The sequence below is a fragment of the Aspergillus oryzae genome, chromosome 3 (assembly GCF_000184455.2).
Source record: "Aspergillus oryzae RIB40 DNA, chromosome 3".
Lineage (NCBI taxonomy): Eukaryota > Fungi > Ascomycota > Eurotiomycetes > Eurotiales > Aspergillaceae > Aspergillus > Aspergillus oryzae.
This window is the reverse complement of record NC_036437.1, coordinates 1,080,843-1,102,354: the sequence shown is the minus strand read 5'-3', so window position 1 is coordinate 1,102,354 and position 21,512 is coordinate 1,080,843. Positions and strand designations below refer to the sequence as shown.

At 48.1% G+C, this 21,512-nt stretch overlaps 9 protein-coding genes across 9 annotated transcripts; 3 read left to right on the top strand and 6 right to left on the bottom strand.

Annotated features, from left to right (window-relative positions):
• Window positions 1-457: 457 nt before the first annotated feature.
• Window positions 458-2,477, top strand: AO090023000432 (putative phenol 2-monooxygenase; the record flags this gene model as incomplete). The annotated part of the gene is made up of 5 exons (XM_001820929.1): window positions 458-970; window positions 1,034-1,921; window positions 1,974-2,148; window positions 2,202-2,318; window positions 2,371-2,477. The coding sequence occupies 5 exons, from the start codon at window positions 458-460 to the stop codon at window positions 2,475-2,477; spliced, it is 1,800 nt and encodes a 599-aa protein (XP_001820981.1).
• Window positions 2,478-3,283: 806 nt separating this feature from the next.
• AO090023000431 (uncharacterized protein) lies at window positions 3,284-3,726 on the bottom strand (the record flags this gene model as incomplete). Its single annotated transcript, XM_023235592.1, has 2 exons — window positions 3,284-3,604; window positions 3,658-3,726. 2 exons carry the CDS (start codon window positions 3,724-3,726, stop codon window positions 3,284-3,286), a joined length of 390 nt encoding a protein of 129 aa, XP_023090600.1.
• A 14-nt stretch (window positions 3,727-3,740) lies between these two features.
• Window positions 3,741-4,229, bottom strand: AO090023000430 (uncharacterized protein; the record flags this gene model as incomplete). Its single annotated transcript, XM_023235591.1, has 1 exon — window positions 3,741-4,229. The coding sequence occupies one exon, from the start codon at window positions 4,227-4,229 to the stop codon at window positions 3,741-3,743; it is 489 nt and encodes a 162-aa protein (XP_023090599.1).
• A 1,892-nt stretch (window positions 4,230-6,121) lies between these two features.
• Window positions 6,122-6,772, top strand: AO090023000429 (NUDIX hydrolase; the record flags this gene model as incomplete). Its single annotated transcript, XM_001820926.3, has 1 exon — window positions 6,122-6,772. One exon carries the CDS (start codon window positions 6,122-6,124, stop codon window positions 6,770-6,772), a length of 651 nt encoding a protein of 216 aa, XP_001820978.1.
• A 334-nt stretch (window positions 6,773-7,106) lies between these two features.
• AO090023000428 (putative dipeptidase) lies at window positions 7,107-8,428 on the bottom strand (the record flags this gene model as incomplete). The annotated part of the gene is made up of 3 exons (XM_023235590.1): window positions 7,107-8,029; window positions 8,143-8,295; window positions 8,350-8,428. 3 exons carry the CDS (start codon window positions 8,426-8,428, stop codon window positions 7,107-7,109), a joined length of 1,155 nt encoding a protein of 384 aa, XP_023090598.1.
• Window positions 8,429-8,561: 133 nt separating this feature from the next.
• AO090023000427 (uncharacterized protein) lies at window positions 8,562-9,242 on the bottom strand (the record flags this gene model as incomplete). The annotated part of the gene is made up of 3 exons (XM_023235589.1): window positions 8,562-8,748; window positions 8,899-9,103; window positions 9,197-9,242. 3 exons carry the CDS (start codon window positions 9,240-9,242, stop codon window positions 8,562-8,564), a joined length of 438 nt encoding a protein of 145 aa, XP_023090597.1.
• A 183-nt stretch (window positions 9,243-9,425) lies between these two features.
• Window positions 9,426-11,805, top strand: AO090023000426 (flavodoxin and radical SAM domain protein; the record flags this gene model as incomplete). Its single annotated transcript, XM_001820923.3, has 2 exons — window positions 9,426-9,450; window positions 9,506-11,805. 2 exons carry the CDS (start codon window positions 9,426-9,428, stop codon window positions 11,803-11,805), a joined length of 2,325 nt encoding a protein of 774 aa, XP_001820975.1.
• A 584-nt stretch (window positions 11,806-12,389) lies between these two features.
• On the bottom strand, window positions 12,390-14,095 carry AO090023000425 (uncharacterized protein; the record flags this gene model as incomplete). Its single annotated transcript, XM_001820922.1, has 3 exons — window positions 12,390-12,801; window positions 12,861-13,835; window positions 13,890-14,095. The coding sequence occupies 3 exons, from the start codon at window positions 14,093-14,095 to the stop codon at window positions 12,390-12,392; spliced, it is 1,593 nt and encodes a 530-aa protein (XP_001820974.1).
• Window positions 14,096-15,546: 1,451 nt separating this feature from the next.
• AO090023000424 (tyrosinase family protein) lies at window positions 15,547-17,325 on the bottom strand (the record flags this gene model as incomplete). The annotated part of the gene is made up of 1 exon (XM_001820921.3): window positions 15,547-17,325. One exon carries the CDS (start codon window positions 17,323-17,325, stop codon window positions 15,547-15,549), a length of 1,779 nt encoding a protein of 592 aa, XP_001820973.1.
• Window positions 17,326-21,512: the final 4,187 nt, after the last annotated feature.

The following is a 21,512-nucleotide window of genomic DNA, read 5'->3' as shown; positions in this document are numbered from 1 at the left end:
ATAACGATATTAGAGCACAAATAACGATGGTCATGCTTGGAAGCTAGAACGCATGTTGGATGTTTCGTGAAGTATGAAATCGGCAAGTGGTGATGGCGAGTTAAGGGCTACGCCTACCGGGAACCTATCCTACAGTAAGCGAAACCCGCTAATTTGTCCGTATACTCATTCCGAGGGAATGTCCTCCATATGATGGGCTGATATATATCGTTCCCCACAGCTGGGGTGGACATGGTGGAGGAAGACGCTGACCCGAGGGCTGTAATGATTTGCCGTGCGGATGCCGACCCCGGAATCCATCCCGTGGCTACCCCGGGATGCATTCCGGAGCCCCTGATTTAAGAATCAGATGACTGCACATGCCAGAGAAACGGAAAGTTCCACAATTCGTTAAATTATTACCTCCTATTCTCACTATAAACCGCCGAAGGGTACGCGCATACTCGCTGAGGCAGTTATGGTCGAGAAAGTTGACGTCCTTATCTGCGGAAGCGGATCCGCAGGCCTCTGTGCTGCGACATGGCTCGCCCGCTGTGGGATCCGCTGTAAGGTGCTTGAGCGCCGCGACGGGCCTATGACCATGGGGCAGGCGGATGGCGTCCAGTGCCGCACGGTGGAAATATTTGAGAGCTTCGGAATTGGCGAAGAGTTGCTGCGCGAGTCCTACCATGTCCTGGAGGTCGTCTTCTGGGCTGCCAATGGTTCCGGCGATATTAAACGTACTGGTCGGACGGCAGATACACAGCCAGGGCTATCACATCAGCCGCATGTAATCTTGAACCAGGCCCGTATTAATGGGTTATTCATCGAGTCTATGCAGCGGTTCAATGACCAGATTATTGATTATGGGTTTGACATCAAGAACGTTGAGGTTGATAGCTCGCTCGTCAATGATCCCCAGTCGTATCCAGTGAAGGTGACGGCTGAGAAGGAAGGGAGAACTGAGATCTTCGAGGCGAAATACGCTCTTGTATGTTCAACTCATTTCTGAAAAGTGTTGTCGTCTTTCGTGTTCTAATGGAATTTGCTATAGGCGTGTGATGGAGCACACAGTACTGTCCGTCGCTCACTGGGTTATAAGATGATTGGTGACAGCAGCGACGCAGTCTGGGGTGTCATGGATATGGTACCCCGGACGGACTTCCCAGATATTCGGAAGAAAACTACCATTCGCTCCAAGGCTGGTAACCTGTTGATCATTCCTCGTGAAGGCGACGCCCGCAATTTAACACGGTTTTACATCGAGCTGCCGGCAGGGACCAAGGCCAAAGAGGTCAAGCTGGAGGATCTACAACAATCTGCTAGGGCTATCCTCAGCCAGTACAGAATTGAGTTCGCCGAGACGGTGTGGTGGTCCGCCTACGCGATCGGTCAGCGCCATGCGGACTTCTTCCATAGGGATTATCGCGTCTTCCTGGCAGGTGATGCCTGTCATACCCATTCCCCGAAGGCCGGTCAGGGTATGAATGTAAGCTTGCAGGATGGATATAATATTGGCTGGAAGTTGGCTACTGTTTTGAAAGGATTAGCGCCTCCGTCCTTGTTAGAGACCTATGTCCTTGAGAGACAGAAGGTCGCTATCGACCTCATCAACTTCGACCGATATTTCTCGAAGCTTTTCTCGTCTGGTGGACAGACATCCCCTGCTGAGTTCCAGGAAGGATTCATCAAATCCGGGAAATATACTGCTGGCTTGACGGCCAAATACGATAGTTCTGCGATTACCTTTCACACTGAGGGATCCGAACAGCTCTCTACTAATATTGTGACTGGCATGAGGTTACCCAGTTCCCAAGTGGTGCGGTACTGCGACTCAAAGCCCGTGCAATTGATGACAGCCTTGAAGTCGGATGGCCGCTGGCGAGTCATGGCCTTTGTGGGCGACATTAGCAAGTCTGAGAATAAGTCTAAGTTGAACGCAGTAAGTTTCGGAGTGTTCCACTCACCTTCCGTGCCCTCGCTAACATATACAGCTTGGAAACTACCTAAGCTCAGATGAGAGCCCATTGCACCGCTTCCGCCAGAAGGATGCCGACATAGACAGCGTGATCGAGCCTATCCTAGTGGGCTATGGAAAGCGACACGGTATCGAATTGGAAGAAATTCCAGAGGCTTTCCACCCAATCGCCGGAAAGAATCAAATCAAAGGTAAGATCTTTCCTTCCCCTAAGTATGTGACATAAAGCTCACTTAAGGAATAGATCTGCACAAAATCTACTTTGACGACGAAAGTTACAATAAAGGTCACGGCCATGTATACGAATACCTCGGTATCAGCCCCGAGAAAGGTGCAGTTGTGATTGTCAGACCAGATCAATGTACGCTTTGCTCCCATTCCATGTTTTGAACGAGTTTAATTAACCGCCTTAGATGTCTCGGCCGTGATTGGACTGGACGATTACCGGCAGATAGGCCGCTTCTTTGAAGGATTCTTGATTCCTCAAGGTGAATCCGCCTCTCCGGAGAGCAAATTATAAGGGGTTGCCCTCATTGGATGTGCATACTATGTGATAAAACACATTCAGATATGACGATCATGAACATGAACAATAAAGAGCCTTCTATATACCTAAGCACATGTATTCCACTCCCATTAATTCATTTGTCTGGATGGATATTTCTGCTGGGACTGTTCTGTAGGTATTGGACTCCGTGATGCGTGGAATTTCTAAATAGCGTGTAGTGTAGTTCGTGTGAGTCGGGAGGAGCTTTATAGGGAAGACTGTATGTGATCAACATGTGGTCCTTTTGAGGGACATTGTAGTGTTGGTTATACGTATGATAAGTTGGGTAGGTGCTGGGGATATAAAACTAGTTTCGTCCCGAAATGCTGCAGAATACCCTGGCTGTAGCCATGCGGGGTTCTGAGCCTGGAGTGGAATAAGATAGAGAGGAGGGGGGTTTGTGTATGTATCATGCTATCATGTTGATCAGAGAAGATTATGATATACGTCCCATGTGAAGCTGCGCGAATTTGGGGTTCCTGGAGGATCGTATCGTCATCATGTTTTGAGAACCTGGGTGGTCGAGTACAATGTTTCTGCACCGCTATGTACAAGAGTGGAGAAGATGTTCGAATTATCTAAATGCCCAAAAATAAGAAAAGGAAATACTAACTGTGCAAGGAAGTAGAGTAGATCTCATATCACCCTTGCATGAAACTGAGAATGTTTGAGAAGATTATCCATATTGCATTTCTGTATGCGGCTTTAAGGGGCTTATACTAAGACTGCCAACGCTACATCCCATGTATGCACGCTTCGAGATTTCAACAAATAGTTATTTACTGAGTCTGAATTGCGCACGGATATGGCTTGGGTCTGTCCATGATTGCTAGTGTAGTGTTGGCATTGCTCTTTTCAGTATTGCGTGGTTGGCACATGAGTGACTTTATACACACGTACTTAGGAGAAAATTGGTTACTACACTGAAATGAAGGGAGAATAATAAAACCCAAAAGACATGTCATCATCCATCGTGGCATGATCCGTCCTGCCAACCCGGTGATTGCTGAGTAAATCTCCCCATAGTGAGTTCGCCCACAACGATGCCAGCCAGTACGGCGCAAAAGATGCCTATGTTGAAAGTCATGACTGCCAGCATTCTGACAAAAGTAATTAGTTTCTGCTAACTTTGCATTATTGACACCTCACTCACAAGACATAGCCCAAGAGCGCACGGATGCCTTCTAGTAGTGATCGTCCTCCGTCTCGCTGCCAACTCCATGGGCCACTTGGCGTCTATTTCCCAAAGAGTATCTTGAACCACCTCCGGACGCACGACGGCCCTGCACTGCCGAGTACCAACTCGCTCCGCTCATCGTCATGTAAGGGTGGAGGAGAGGGAGGCGGTGGCGATGGTCTTTCGAATGGATCGTTCGTGTTGACTTGTATGTACCGCGGAAGAGGGCTCACTCGATCCTTGGGGATCTTTCTGTATCGATGTGCTGCAGGTGGTTGTCCCAAAATTGGCACGGGAAGTCCAGACGCGCGAGTTGAGTTAATCTTATTTTCGAGTTGGAACTTGAGTGCTCCGAGGAAACGATTGAACCAGGCAAGCAGGAACAACAATGATAGAGTGAGGAGATAGGTGGTCATGGAATTGGTCGTCCAGATGCTGAAGAATAAAGTTACTTTTGTTCCTGTTGTGAAGATGGCGGGCATCGACATGTCCTGATGGCTGTGACCGTGGTCATGGCCACTCGTCTCATTCTGCATGTTCATACCCATAGTTCGATGGCCATAGGTAGAGGAATGTGTAGCATTAGGATTTCTGGACGAGCTGACGGAGGCCCAGTTTATATTACAGTCGACTGGGGAGTTGGGTCTCGCACATATCTCCTAGGGCTCATTTAGTGTCAAATGGCTTGATTGATATATTGCATGAGCACCACATGCGCTGAGACTATCTGAGATTTAACTGGATCCTATCTTCCTTATTGTACCTGCACCAATTTTTCCTTGTTTCCTTGTCCTTTCCACCGCTCTGACATGAGTAATCATTTCCTTGCTGCGGAGGCTGTACCTATCAAGCAAAGTGTACATGATGACGGTATGCATTTATACCGAATTATACCGAATTATCGCGAGAATATAGAAAGGTGAACCAGGTTGAGCGTGAGACCCTGCAATTGTCTGCGTCATTATAGCACTGAGTTGAAAAGGCCTCATTTTCACTCATGTATGCATGGCTTAGCCAGCCTGCTGATCATTGTTGGTCATGAGTTATCAGCGCAAATGTGCTCATTGTCTCCACCACCAATTTCTAGTCTTTTAATAGGTACGAATTCTTCGCCATGGCCCTCAATACAATTAACATATTGTATGCTTTTCTCCAAATATCTTTACGAAATTTATCCATCATCCATTGAGCACAACGCATGTCTGTTTATATCATCTTCTCTATAATTCAATATAAATATGACCCCCAAAGCCAAGGCAACGATACGTTCCATAATATGGACCGATTTCTTCCTTTCAAATGCATATCTCAGTCATATAACGCGACATTCCTCTTCCCGATTGCCGTGGGGATGGTCGGCTACCGAAAAGAGATATAGGTATTTTATAACTTACTGCCCGACTAGACAGAACCTTTGCATTAGCTGTACTGACTTGTCAAAGAATTTCATTTTTCAAAGCCAACTAGTGCGGGTATGCGGGTTGCTTATTGTGGTGAAAAAGACTTTTTCTTCCTCTTTGCCCTCCGATGTTTCTGCATGCGCTTTTCGCCGTGTTTTTATACCTTTCTTGCCTAGTTTCATGACTTTAGATTGCACAAATACTACGACGTAAATGAAGACTCATGCTTTATAAGTCACTTCTATACCCACGGTCCGTGTCTTGAATTTGCCCCACTTGTCATCCTAAATATGGAAAGGGCCCTTGCAAGCCTGGACTGTTTCCTCGAGTAGCTTTGAGCATAAGAACCATACGACTCGGTCGCTCACACCGTCGAATAACTCAATATGATTCCTGTAACGGCAATTTTCTTGATGTTGGAGATTCTAACTTTCTACTGAGCAGGCGCCACAGGTTACGAGAAGAGATGGTATTTGAAAAGGGAAAATAACAAAGAAGAATGGCCTGTCCGTTACAATCAAGCGTCTGCTAGCTATAAACGGTGAAAATTAACTTGTTAGCGCAGAAACATGGTCTTGAAGGTACATAGCCACCGGAGAAAGCTAGTTATAATAAAGGACAAGTAGCAAGGTTATAAGATGGAGTGCCAGTCTAAAGTCTAAAGCTTCTCTTTCGCAAGCTTGGTATACCCTAAGGACGACATGTATGTATGGCCTCACTCATCTTGTCCGTTACTGGTAAGTATGTGCACTACGCCCACAGGTGTAAATTAAGATTTTATAAAGCATCTGCTATGACTCCATGATCATTGACATGAAAGTATACAGCAAGCATCGTATCCATGAAACAGAATACCAGTCACAAGAATTGTGGGGTATTTATCGTGATTCACAGTATGAGTCATCAGATCTCCATAACCCTATGCATCAATTTCAACATCATGACCAATTCTCCACCAAAACATTTATCTCCACAACCCGACATACATCAATTATCAATCCATTAAACAACTAAACCAAACAATAAAAGATCTCCCAAAGATGCATCAAAACCTCACGTTCACAATCCCACCCCACCTAAATGAGTACAACGTCCCCCTCTCCAGCTTCAAAGCCGCCAGGCCACAATGGACCAACTTCGTAGTTGGGGGACTTGTCTTTTCTCGTTTCTCACGTGATTCCCAAGACAAAAGCAAGGAGGAGGGCGAACCAAGAGTCCTTCTGCTCCAGCGTGCTTTGACCGATTCCCTCCCCGGTTACTGGGAGGGGCCTGGCGGAGGCTGTGAGGAGACTGATGAGACGATTTTGACAGCGGCTGTGCGTGAAGTCGTGGAGGAGAGTGGGTTGCATGTGTCGAGGATTGTGGATTTGGTTGGGGTGGAGGAGTGGACGAAAGAGAGGAACGGGACGATGTTCTTTGTGGCTAAGTTTTCGTTCTTGGTGGAGGTTCATGAGGCTCAAGGCGTCTTTGGGGGGATTGCTGGAACGGACGGGGAGAAGACGATTGAGGTTGAGGGTGATGCTGTGCAGCGGTGGGAGGATAGGGTCCGATTGGAGCCGAGTGAGCATTCGACGTTTGAGTGGGCGACGGAAGAGCAGGTGAGACTGGGATTGGAAGGAAAGGGGAAGTATAAGATCTTGGAGGACGAGGGTAGGAATCTTATGAAGGGATTTCGTATGGTGGCTCAGTGAGCTCTATCATGGATGGAGACATCCACCCTACAGTTTGAATAACATAGAGTGACGAGAAACGTTAATGAACTAAGCGCAATGCCAAAGATTTCTTTTGGAAAATATTGATGCCATTTCAAGATGTTTCAGCTCAATGACAATCATTATAGCCAGTCGAGATCTATCCAAATAGATGACTAAACTACAGGTGCTAATAACTCGCCCAATCTACCCAACGTATCAGTCAAGAGTTCGATAAGATATGCGGTATAGCCGTTTTTACATGTTCGGAGCACAAAGGTAAAGAACAAGTATCCATGGGCAGGAAGATGGGATTATGTTGGAGTGAACCGCATTACGCTTCAGGAAGATCATCCTCAAGAGGCAGAGCTCCGTTCGCTTGCTTGTCAAGAGCAATGCGGTCTACGTCTCTCCAAACGCGCAGCAGGTTGCCTCCCACGACCTTACCCGCATCCTCATCACTGACTCCCCTTCTGAGGAGTTCGGCAACTAAGTCTGGAAATTTGGAGACGTCGTCCAGGCCGCGGGGAACAGTACCGATGCCGTCAAAGTCGCTCCCAAACCCAACGTGGTCAAACCCAATGAGTTGCCCGATATGCATGATGTGATCGGCAACGTGCTCTAAGGTAGCATTTTCGGGGACAAAATCAGGGAGACCGTTCGGGTTATCACCAGCCTTGCACGAGACGAAGTCTGGGGCAATGTTGACCATAACCAGGGAGTTCCGTGATTTGACCAACTGCAGCACATCGTCGGGAACGTTACGTGGATGAGGGCAGACGGCATATGCGGAGCTATGGCTGAAGATGACCGGCGCACTACTGCCCGCCCAGTCATCCTTGCCTGCGCCCAAGACGTCTCGCATGGTCTCGGCGCTTACATGGGACAGATCAACAATCATCCCGAGCCGATTCATCTCAGAAACCAGGGCCTTTCCAGCCTCACTGACACCGTGCCAATGGGGATCGGCCTTCTTCACGCTGCCGTCTGGGAGCTCGGTGACGGCAGCATCAGCGTAACGATTGTGGCAATTATGGGTCAGCGTTGCATAGGATACACCTTGCGCGTAGAAATGACGCAAATAGGCAAGTGAATTTCCGATGGAATGGAGACCCTCCATACCCATCGGCGAGATGATCTTCCCGTCTAGGAAGGGCTGAAGAGCCGTGGTACCATTTGGAGGCGTGGAGAAGGTGTCCGGATAGGCTTGCTGTAGGCGGAGCCACAAGTCTACCTGCTCCATTGTCTGACGCACACCTGTTAGATATTAGTCACCTATTGTCGGAGAGAAACATTGAGAATATTTTTACTTAAAGCGTAATTGGCATCTGAAAAGTTCTGCCAGTCTTTGGGACACTCCACAAACACACTCCAGAATGTGCCACCAACTTTGCCCTTGGAAAGACGAGGCAGGTCAACGTGTCCGGGAAAACCACCATGAACGAATTTTGTAGTGAAATTATCCTGATAGATTTGGTTCCCATATTTGAGGCGGATGAGAATAGGAAGATCATCATGGCCATCTGTACTTTCTGTTTAGCAAGTTGACCATCACGTCGTTGAAAGCCGTATATTACCGATCAATGGGGTTTTCTGCAGGATATTGTCTACTCTTTGTTCCAGGGTTAAGACCTCATGATGACTTGAGATGCGCATCCCTAGTGGGTCCGTCCGGAGGCTATGTGCGGTCATCATAAGGAAGAATGCTAAGAAGATAAAATAAAGAGCGCGCTCCATTTTTTGACCGATGGAGAGTCTTGCTGGAAGGGGTTGCGCGATAGCCTGCTCTTCAAGATTGAAGGACTGAGAAAGATGTTTCTTCTCTTTGAACAATGGATCGCCCATATCGCACATCATGCCTAGTGGGCACGCGATGGTCTATATATGTGCTGGGAGAGAACTGATCCGATAGCCCCGTATCCTGTGCAAATTCCCTGGTATGTCTTAGTCGACGTGTTCCAGTGGTATGCTGGCACCTGCAAGCCACAATGCAATTAATAATGGAAATCGGATTGAGGCGGATATTGCAGGTTATTAAGACCCTCGTCTTAGTAAGTATGGCGTTATCATCGCGCTGATATAGATTGGGGTAGGGTGATAAGCGTGAAGTATGAAGTTTGACTTACGGGATGGACCAATAGTCTGTCGAGAATGACCTGAAAAGAAGGCAGATTAACTTATGCCATCGTAACTCATTAGTCGATATAACGTGTGTCGGTGTAGTCGCCGAGAGGAAGGAGAGTTGAACGTGAGTTGAATCAGGCGTCAAGGCACGCAAGGACCTGATCTGGTAACCGTGCGGGAACCAATCAGCGTCGAGGCGAAAAATTCCTCGTGACATCGAAGTTTCTCAACATCAACTTTTTTGTTGTAGTACTTCGAGTGTCTCCTTCAACTCAACAACGGCCATTCGCCAAAACGCACCGTTGTAAGGGGCTACCCATGCTGTGTTCATCTTAATTGCAGCCATTACCGGTTCTTTTGTCCGAAGAGCTTTGTTCATTTGGAGGGAATCTGCGATGCCACTGCAGGTTTCCCCACTGCCCCTCTTAACCACTCCGCTCTGAGTCCGTATCTTCTACAAAAGAGAGGCGTTGACCTCACACGGATTAGTTAGGCAAGGAAAGCCTCGTCGCAACTCCGCCAATTTGTCATGGCCGAACTTTCCCTGGCCGAAGGTATATTTCTTGTTATCTTCATCATTCCAACCCACGATTTTGCTGACGAATCTAGGCCTTGTGACCTTCTGGCATTCCTACCGTCTCCCTATTCTTATTGCTATCGCCTCAGTCGCTATCCTTCTGCGAGCCTATCGCAAGTTCCAACCCAAGTCCAAAGCCGTAACTGCGTCCTCAATCCCGCCATCACCTCGGAGCCAAACTCCAGAGAAATTTGAACAGATCCGTACTGGTGAGAGTGAGAAACCGGTAGTAGTGGAGAAGAGTGTTCCAAAGGCTGCTACTGGAAATGACCCTACCCCAAAGGTTGTATCTGGACCCAAAAGAGTGTTTGGGAAAAAGCCACTCAAGGTTGCTGGGCGCCGTCGGGAGGACCAAGGGGCCCCGTTGTCTTTCATCCAGCCAATCATTTTTTTCGCTTCGTTGACCGCGACTACGGAGAGATACGCTCAGATATTGTTAGAGGATCTACGGGCTGCTGCGAAGGAGAGAGCCGACCCCGAGAACCGCGAGCGTGGCCTTCTTCCTCCCCAAATTCACGACCTGTCATACATTGACTTTGACGATTACTTCACCACGGCCCCGAAGCCTCCGTCCACCTCGCCTGGCACACGCTATGTATACTGCTTATTGATCCCTACCTACAACATCGACACCGTCCTCAACACTTTCCTTGGCCATCTGGATGAAACCCACCACGACTTCCGCATTGACACCTCGTCTTTGTCAACTTTGGCTGGTTATTCTGTTTTTGGCTTCGGTGATAAAGAGGGTTGGCCCACCGAGGAAGAAGGATTCTGCTCGCAAGCTAAGGAATTAGATCGCTGGATGGCAAAGCTTACAGGCAAGAAGAGAGCGTATCCCCTGGGACTTGGTGACGTTAAGAGTGATGCCGAATCTGCATTAAAAGAGTGGTCCCGGGGCTTGCAAGATATTTTGGTCGACATTCTTGATAATGGTGGTCTGGGTGAAGGCGTTGCTGGTAGCGGTGATCCGCTGGAGAGTGATGAGGAGGACCTGGACGACGAAGAAAACGACGGAAACCGTTCTAAACGACGGAACGACCAAGATGTGGTTGATCTAGAGGATATAAAGATGGGCTCCGATGGGCCGTCCGGATCTGGCCCTGTCCCAGTCGACTTTACTACAGCGGGCAAGTCTGCAGCACCCAACCAGTCAACTGTGAAGGAAATGGTTCCAAAGACGTCACCCACATACGCTGCACTCACGAAACAAGGATATACTATCGTCGGATCTCACTCCGGTGTAAAGATCTGCCGTTGGACTAAGTCCGCTTTGCGTGGCCGAGGTTCGTGTTACAAGTTCTCGTTCTACGGTATTCGATCCCATCTCTGCATGGAGGCAACTCCTTCGCTTTCTTGCAGCAACAAATGTATTTTCTGTTGGCGCCACGGCACCAACCCTGTCGGGACGACTTGGCGTTGGAAGGTAGATTCACCAGACTTGATTTTCCAAGGTGTTAAGGAGGGTCACTACAAAAAGATCAAGATGATGCGTGGTGTTCCTGGTGTCCGTGCAGAGAGATTTGCAGAGGCCATGCGTATTCGCCACTGCGCCCTGAGCTTGGTCGGGGAGCCGATTTTCTACCCTCATATCAATGAATTCTTGGACATGCTGCATAGCGAGCACATTTCTAGCTTCTTGGTGTGCAACGCTCAACATCCAGATCAGCTTGAAACACTGCATCGTGTGACTCAGTTGTACGTCTCGATCGATGCTAGCAACCGTGAAAGTTTGCGCACGATTGACCGCCCTCTTCACCGAGACTTCTGGGAGCGATTCCAGCGGTGCCTGGATATCCTACGGGAAAAGCGTCACGTCCAGCGCACTGTCTTCCGTCTCACCTTGGTCAAAGGATTTAACGTCGACGATGAGGTCATTGGCTACGCTGATTTGGTCGAGAAAGCATTGCCGTGCTTCATTGAGATCAAGGGTGTGACCTACTGCGGCACTAGCACTAGCGCCGGAGCAGGATTAACCATGCAAAACGTCCCTTTCTATGAAGAGATCCAGGAATTCGTTGTCTCCTTGAATAAGGAGCTCGAGCGCCGCGGGTTGGACTACGGAATTGCTGCCGAGCATGCTCACAGTTGTTGTGTGCTGCTTGCCTCGACGCGGTTCCATGTGAATGGCAAATGGCATTCTCGCATTGATTACGATCGCTTTTTCGAACTTTTGGAAAAGGAGAAAGCCGATGGTACGTCGTTCCGCCCTGAGGACTATATGAGGGAGACGGAAGAATGGGCCTTGTGGGGTAACGGTGGCTTCGACCCGAATGACCAACGTGTTCACAAGAAGGGCAAAAAGAAGGCCCTCCAGGCTGCGACCGAGTGATAGAGCAGCTTTATCCTACATATGAAGCTCAACCCTTCATCAAGCGCCTATCTCTGCGGCAACGGCGCTAGCGCCGTTACGTGGCCACTACTTCTCAATCTTGTAGGGTACACAAGATCTACGGAGGGAATAGTTGACTAGGAGAAGGCTCTGCTTTCTTATAAGCGACCTCCTAGACATGCCTGTCGAGGTATTGGCGATAAAAACCACACGAGTTGGATGGGACTATTCATTCTACCTTCGCGTTTGCGAGGAGTGTCTTGAGAGACGCGTGTATATTCCAGAGGTGCGATTACGCGCCCCGAATTTATAAGAAATGCGGCATATCCGGTGTAGCATATGCGTTGCTATCTTATTGAATTGACAGAGGACAAACAAGCCGAATCTGTACTTAAAACCCAATTGATGACTATGTTTCACGCAAGATCATGAAGTATCAGTCTTCTAACCTCTCCCAGAGAGTGTTTCAAATAATCCTAGTCTGGAGATTCGATTGATATGGCAGGTAGAACCCAAGTAAAGTCACGCAAGGTCCAGTAATCGATACCACGACGTTTGAGTGTCATGGCTGAGCAGGAGATCATTTATACCGGAGTTGCGGACCTACTCTTTGGAGAAGTTCCTGAATTCTCATCGTTGAACGTCTGCGCCTTGAACTTCCTCGCAGGGAGGTGCATTTCGAACATCCGATCGATTTCGATAGGCGTCCGATCTTTCATCTCGGGTACGACATACCATGTTCCCACCAGTCCTACGAGACACAGGCCAGTATACACAAACCCTGTTTTGGCACGCAGATTCCCCTGGTCCGGGTTGAATATGTACGGCAATACGAGACCAAAGACCCCGTTGGATAATCCGTTCATCACCCATCCCAAGCCTTGTGATTTGGCACGCAGACGAAGTGCAGATGCTTCGGCGCCAACGGCATAGGACGCTGGCCAAGCTGTTGCGCCGCAAACGGTGATGACTAGCATCATTGTGACTGCAGACCACCTAAATATTGATCGTTAGTGCAATGCAAAGGTCAAACATAGTCTCACGTTAGGACTTACCAAATGGTAACCACACCCTGGAAACAGCCTAGAATGCCCATCCCAGTCCACAGGAGAGTTGTGATCGCCAAACCAACCATGATAAGTGGCACCCGGTTGAACCGAGACAGTGTCCACATACTCAGTATATTAGCGACCAGACCAAGTGCAATCCCAACCTCGAGAAACAGTAGACTATTAGTGGCTCCCATGCCAACGATTTGTAGAAAGTAGCTAGACTTGGACATGAGGGTTAGACCGAAGAGCTGCGAGATCAGATTAGCGAATAAGACAATCATTGTCCGACGGAGATTGTTGCCTCTGAAGCACTCGAGGTAGCTGGCGGGGTGGTTTTGCGCTTGCTCGTCTTCATGCCGGATGGACGAGCACAGTTTCTCTATGGCTGCCTCGGAATCCACCCTTGCTGAGTCTAGTCGCCGTTGGGATTTCCGGGCTGCTTCCATTCTGTCTTTGCGGACGAGCCACGTTGGGCTTTCGGGAAGGATAATCGAGACGAGAAGGGGGAGGGCTGAGAACGGCCATTGTGAGATGAAACACTTCAGGTAGCCGCCTGGGCCTTTCTCCTTTAGAGATGTGAAGACGACGATGCTCCCGACTAGTTGGCCTAGTAACGTGAAGAGAGGGAAGAAGGCAAGGATCGGACCTCGCAGCGTGGGAGACAGGACTTCCGACATGTATGTCTGTATTGTGCATGTCAACATGTTGACAGCATAACCCTGGACTAGTTTGGCTACGAAGAAAACCGCTCGCCGGCCATCGATCTCCCCAGGGAGATTCGATACATAGGCGATCGCGACACCTATGGCCGATATGATGCTTGCGACCGCCAGAGAGGAACGTCGACCGAACCGGTCCTGCACGTAACCTCCGAAGATGGCACCAAAGATGCCTCCGATGGGGTTCGCGACATTCCAAAGACCCAGCCAGAGGGACGGAATGATCAACTGACCACCGAGCTTGCGACCGAAGTCATGCCTTGCCGGGTTAGAACACATAGTGAATATAAAGGGGTAGCAGGGTCCTCCTCACTGGAACTCCGGCATGGAAGAGACATTGGATACAATGGCCAAGTCATAGCCGTAGAGGATAATGCCAGAAGTCAGTGCAAGACAGTATCCTGCCACCTTCGGGGATCGTTTGATATCTTCTAGCACAGATATCTTGCGCTGAATAAGGGGAGGATCGGACCGGACTTCATCGTGTTTAGCAGTGGGTTTATTATCTGCATCGACCATCTTGTTCACGTTGTTGTTTCTAGGTATGTTTTCGGTCGTCTACTACAGACGACTGTAAGAAACTCGTCAGTCAACCTATCAATCCTCATAGACGGTTGTTGTAAAAATTATGCTAGTGTTAACAGGGCACAAACACCGCAACATACCTTTACTTCACTTCAATACCCTGAGGTACATCACCAGTGCATACACTGGGAGTGGTGACTGACTGGGATCAGGTTTAGCAAGCATCAATCGTGTTTCTTCCTCCCAGATATATGTGAATGGCCTCTACAAGCCAACCGAGGTTCTCTGCGTACTTGGCATACATCCAAGCGAAATTTAATTTATAGACCCAACAAATTAGAGTGCACTCATTCAAAGGCAAAAGGCGCAGTCGTGCGGGGTTGTTGGCAACGACAGGTCATTTCACCGTCTAGTGAAGATCCTAGCTGAAGTCGGTAGGCGACGCCGTTCGAGCTCTTGTACCTATTTATACATGCATAACACCCCGTCTGCAGTTGGGCTAACGGGTTGGGTATTATGCAGTGTAGCACTTCCAACTTTCGACGCGATTATGTGGAACGGTTCTACATGGTATTTGGGAATGACAAATAGTCGGCTGTTTGCATGAAAACAAATTTCGAAAAAAGAAATCGTACTTGAGGTCTGCCAGAGCGATTGGAAGTGGTTGGTGTGTTGCATACCTTATAAGCTAAGGCTAACCCTCCTACCTGATTATGATGATTGCACTTCAGTTTAGGATGCTTGGGTATTTTAAATAACCATATTAATAACACTTATAGGAGATTGTTGGTTATATCCCGATATGAAGTTGTCCGAAAGCCTCGCATTCGGCTCATCGTAGCACAGACCCGAATTGCCAATACAAAACACTTATATGACCTTTGATTTTGTCGTCTAACCTTGTGTCACCGAGTCTAACTTGGGCACAAAAATTTATGTTTCACAACATTCGTTCAACAAGATTAAACATTGCCGTGTGGTAGCTTGCAGGAGAGTTCTTCTGTCACAGAGTTCAGGCGCCTAGAAACTAGGCAAGTCCTTTGTGGGGTATCCCACGGATTCCTCATTTGGCACGAGGCTTGGGCAGGAAATGCTAATAAAGTGTGAGAAATGTGATTCTTTTGTATTCAATCTAGTGTATGCACGCAATTAGAGTAGAAGGGTGCAAGGTGTGTGCTTTGGTGTGGAGGTAGATGTCTCCAGGCGGCTGGAGCATTGTTTTAAGGCGACAATGTGCGACGGTGCATCTCTCCTCATCTAACATAAGAACTCGGAACAAGGTGTCGGATTAAAGCATCATATGTAGATTAGTACGTCTTAGTATGAGGTCTCAAAGAACTGTCAAAGACTATAGGTCAGTGTTGCAGTAACTATAGTACTTCACTAAACTAACTAACCGAGACCATACAAAATAACCTAGCTATATCTAATGACCCGCATTTTGTTCAGGCTGTTCGTTCCACCCGGAATGACTTGTTCCTAAGCAAATGCTCCACGGTAGGCATGTCTTTGGGCACATTAAAAACAGGAGGCTTCAAGATAGCCGGAAGACCGCCGCCGGGTACAAGACGGCCAACGAGCGGCGTCGGCGAAAAGAAGAATTTCCCTCTCTTTCGTTTTTCGTTGCTTGGCGTCTTTTCTGAACGAGCGTGAATCTCAACTTGGTACTTGATTTCGTCCACTGTCCGATTTTCCTTCTCCCAGTCATCACCCAGAAGAAGAGCAAGCATTTCGGCATCCAAGGGTATCATTGAAACAGCCTCGAGGTGATTCTGGCAGTTTGCACACTGGCTGACGTTCCATCGATTCAGAATGGGCTCACGACCGATCTCGATGGGTTCCGGGCATCCTGGACCTGTGGCGTAGGTACGTATGACAAATGATCCCTTGTGTTTGCTCCGGAAGATGCTTGAAATCTTGACCATTTGTTTGACGGGGACGTGCGGCGCATGCAAAATGGGCGCATGGTGCTTGTCCAAAGACCCCGATCCATAGGTATAACCAAGGCTCTCAATGTTCACCATGTCCTTCGATGTGTAATAGTTCTTTTCACCCGGCTTCACGAATGGTGGCAGTGGGGTGTCCATGGTTAATTGTTCCCCTTCTGGTAAATCAAGGATTCCTCCCTCGGGGACCTTTGCTCCAGGATCACCCTCATCGATGGTGAGGGTCTCCGTGGCTCCATGTCTCAGTTGCCACTGCCAGAACATATAGTCGATAAAGCAGTGATGGAGGAAGAAAATCGGATCAAATCCAGCAGTCTCATTGTCGCCCATATCACCATTGGCATCGTCAATCTCGTCGGCGTTTGTTCCATCTTCTCCTTGCTGGAAAAAGCCCCCGATGGCCAGATGAATACCGTTGTGAGGGCTTTCCAACGACATAAGCCAATGCCCCTCATTCCGCTCCCTGCAGAGCTTCTCCATCAACTTGGTTTGTGAGGTGGTATTCGAGAAGATGGTGTACGTATCGGTGTCTAAGCACTTTAGATATCTTGCAAGGATCGAGGTTGTATCACTAGGAGGCTTTGCACCTTGACGTGTAGGGATGTGTCGCGGGCCGGTAATGAGCCAGTTCGTAACATTCACATTGAGCAATCTTTCACTCTCCGCATCGCTGAACCTGGCATTGTGAATCTTCGTGTTCTCTTCGTCTTCCTGGGTTCCAACCATTCCCGACAGGGGATATCGCACGGTTTCATAACCCTCCGGTTTGCTGTAATGTTGTTCCTTGCCGACGGTGAGATCCTCGATCTTCTGTTTCAATTTGAACGAGAAAAGAGGATTGGGAATGGTTTGGCCGTCCAGCTCGTAAGTGCGCATAGTAAGGACGCGCGGGATGAGATGATGTGGACGAAGGCCCACAGAAGGCCTGCCGACAAGCCCAGCGCACTCATCCCAGAATGGAAGCGTGACATCCTCACATCCGGGCGCCGTTCGAAGAGCTTGCTCAAACCGAAGCATATAAGCTCGGTGCCAGGTTGGAAAGAGCACACAGCCATGGAAACAATAACCTCCCCACCACTTGCTTGATCGATTGGGCGGTGCCTTTTCGTAATGAAATGGTTCGCCGTGGTATCCGCCGAGTTTGTGGAAGGAGTCGTCGTGGTCTGCAGGAAGACTCTGGATATATTTGAAGGCCCTGACGAATTTGTCCAAGGGTTCACGGTTCCCGGCATCGTACCACTCCTGGAGCTGCTGAATGGAATGGCGTGTATAAGTCATGATGCCGTAAGTGCACAGATGCCAATCGAATGTGTCTGAGAACTCTTTCGGTAGAAGATAGTTTGTACGATCGTGTTGAGGAATGCGATGTGATATAGCCCTGGACGACGAAGCTCTTTATAAGCACTACTCGGAGCAGTACAGAATGATCGCTAACTCGACATATAACCTTCGCTATGACTCCTCTCCAAAGATAAAGAGACATTCCACGTAAAGCTGTTTGTCATTTTGTGTAGACATGTCACAGTCCCCACTGTTCAGCTCGTCTGGCATTGCGCGCGTATCGGAAGAGGAATTCTATCCATGCACACCTAGCTCCTATCATTGGTCATGTTCGAAGGCCTTACCCTACTGGTTGCAATGACCCAATTGAGTCTCAGCTAGGCCTGCATCTTTGTCGCAGTGATTACATGTACATCTCCATCAGTGCTGTAGTTACAGCTCAGCTGGAACCGTTTTCAGGGTGGTGTGAATCGAGTGACCCGCAAATGGTTCGTAAAACCACTTATAGTTATGTAATTATCAACTGAGCTGTTACCAGCCTGTCAAATAGATAAGGATATATAGACAGCAAAGACGGGACATATCTACTCTGTATCATTTCTTCAATAGTAGAGCGGAATACTATTGGATAGGTTTTGCCTCTTTTCCGCTTGGCCGGGGGTTCTTCCCTGTCCGATGGGGCTGATTGATCGAGCGATATCTTGCCTCCAGGCTGCAAGGGAGTGGGTAGTAATATACCAAGCACCAGGGTATGCAGGGATCCGAGTGCTCTGTATGGCTGACTGGCCAATTCTATATCGGGACCGTGGCATTATCCTATAATATGAAGTCCTAAGTTTCCTTTATACTGGACATATTAAGCAGTTTTAATAATGTTTAATAGCCCCGACAGTCATGGGTAGGGGACAAGGCGAAGAAGTAAGATCCACATCAGTGCTTTCTTCAGCCCCAGGATCTGATTAAATTCTTATCGTACGATATCCTTGCTTCATGCAACCATGTTACATTGCATATGCATCTCCGGTCCTGCCGCACTCCTGCCAAGACATCCTCGACCATGAGAATACTTATCTATCGTACTTGTTCCGAGGTTTACAGCGCCCTTGGACTCACATTTTTGGCGCAGAGCAGACGGCTTGACTTGTTTGTGGTTATGTTGGATGGCGTCCATCGCTGGAGAGTTTATTGATCTAGAAATCCTGAATAGCGAGTGTCGCCGCGGGGCAATCGATACAAGGATACGTAGTATTGGGCACTCGTACAGGTGGAGATCACGTCGAGGCTATAGCTGCACAATCTATAGCCTTACTTCATGCAACGCGACGAATGAAGGTTAAAAGCTGCAGATATATTCCTAGGCGGGATTCATCCGTGGTGAACTCCACACTGTCGTTTCCTCTCCATCATATTTTCTGCCAGCTTCGTAGCGTTTGAGGATTCTCTACGTTCTTAAATTATGCACTATAGGTCGCTCCTGTGCATGTATCCCCCATTCACTGACTATTTTATGCGTAACTAATGAGGCATCGTTTCAGGTGTTGCTGAAGTTGTATGCCACACTTATGTTTCCTATCAGTGGGCTTACGTTGTCCTGTATGCGCCATCCCTCTGCATTCTTTTTTAATTCGGCTGACGCATTTTCTCGGAGATCAGACTTCAGAATACAAAAAAGAAGGCATCGCAGAATTATAGCGAGTTGTTCACCCAAAAGCAAGTCAACAATCTATCCGCTTTATAGGTCGTTAAACGTGGGTGACAGTTTATCGAATGATTGTGCTCGGTGGCTACTATATGGCTAGACGCCCTTGGCGGATATTGAGAATAGCTGCAAGAGTACACTGCGGCTGACGTGCCTGTAGCGTATAGGACGTACTTATTACCATCCTGCTCTCCATTCATGTGCTTTAAACTCGGATTGAGCTGAGAACACATGTAGATACTAGAGGTAGCACCTAGACTGATGTTCAATACGATGATTATAGGTAGCGCTGGAAGAATGATATGCTGGCGTGTCTTTGCATCCATGGGGAGTGATATGACATAACGTCCAACCGAGCTTGGCAATGCCGATGTCAATTTACACTATGATATGCAATAGAGAGAAAGTCACGAGCTGCACAATGACATACAAGTGGAAGAGGCTATATAGCTGCATTCTAGGCATTAGGAAGTTCCACGGACGCAGTGTCGTTGATTATTAGTTGGCTCTAAGTGGATTGTGTGTGTTTAGTGTCTCAGTCGAATAGAACACGACAGAGCCAATTGCGAAATTGCTCGATAAAGTGTACCATCTTCTAGGGGAGCGCCTGTCTATATGATGGTCTGCGGACCGCATGCCCAGGGCCTATCGCCTAAGAACTTCACCACTGAGATAACCAGCAAGACATGATATGTGCCTATATGGCAGTAGGATCTTAAAATGAAAGCGGACAATCTCTGGAGGAAGCCTGGAGATCATGAAGAGGATATCCACCATCTCTGATTGGATCAAGGATTAGAAAATGTCAGGGAGAATCTCGTAGACATCCAATGCAGGGAACTGACCAAAAGTCATCCATTATATCATTGTTCAACAGGTGTCTAATGTATAATGTTGATCCTAAAGATTCGTCCGCGTGTGCTTTATTACTGTCCGGACCTGGCAATGCCGAGGGTGGTCTCGTTCAGTCTTGTGCAGGCTGAAATGTGGCCCGAAGGAGAAATCACATTGATCTTGTGTATGCTTTTATTTATACATACGGTCTACAGAGGCAGTTGCCATATCTCCGATGAGGATACCAGTGCATTCGGGGAATCCGAAGTGTATCTCCTGTTCACTGGTATAACGAGGTTCGCACACAAGCTACTGAATCATCGTCAAGTTTTCATAAACAATGGAGGATTTGCCAAGTACACAATGTGACCAAGCCCATGGATTGTACGAAATCGCTTATTTCAATGACATACGACGACGATCACAGTGGAAATGAAGCACCCACCGTAATATGCGGAAATGCGATGTGGTGTCGTGCAATCCAATCAGTATTACCGCTTCTTCGATGTTCGAAGTAGTGCGCGACAAGGAGAGTGTATAAAAACGTTAAACAGTTAAGAAAACCCCCGGTGTCTATGTGAACTACGCCAGAAGCGTATCACAGTCTACGTTTGCGGGCCTTAATTCTAATCATGTCGCCTGTCATTGAGTGCTAGTATATCACCAATCCACTAAAGCCCCTTAAGAAGCATAAACGAGCAAACTGCCTGGTTACTTTTACATATTTCAAACGCGAGATGAAGTCAAAGCCCGGCTAATATACTACCCACACAATTTGGCTTTCGAAAGGCAGTGCTTCCCTATTTTGGGGATCTCAACTGGTATCTAACGAGGATCCCGATGTGGAGCTCCAGCGCGAGTCATGCAGCACGGTTAATTTGCGTTTTACGCCTATCGCTGTGCGTCATTTCCCCAGGCTGACGAATACTTATGGGTGTTTCTTTTTCCTACGACATTTATGACGTATGCCTGGGCCATATCTTGCTTGAAGCGAGTCAGATATGAGATACAAGACTGCTTAGAGATGCGCTGATCTCTATATCCTGGATAGAGATATATTGCCATGGGTAACCTGAACCGATCAGGTGACTCTTCTGGACCGAACAGCTGTCCATTCTACGGCCTTTGGTCGACTCTGGGGAGATCAATATAGAATCGTATATGTCGAATTTCCTTGGGTTTCCGAGGCGGTACTGACCTTGGTAGTGGAGTGGGCTCCCTCGAAGTACAATCTTTGATCTATCCAGGTTGTACCATGTTGCCAGTATGTTCCACTCGACCATACATACCAATCGGTGGTTCGCATAGCTTGGCTACCTTTTGACATCTTCGCATCGTGACCAACCTCTGTTCAATACCGGGACCATCTCTTCTTCCACTGCACAGGTCATGGCACAAAACTAGGCCAATCGCCAAACAACGCCTCGGTCGAGCGGAAACAGGCTGACAAACTCTAGTAGCGGCGAGATCGCGTTCCAGACCACCTCTTATATAACGTATCAAATATCACAGGAGGCTTAGGATCTCGATGCTATCCGAAGCTTCCTCAAGCCTTACACGCGATGAGCCCCGCAGAGGTTCACCCGCAGCGTACGTATCGTTGTTTCATTCCTACTTTCGGGACCATAGAAAGCCTGCGACAGTCATTCCT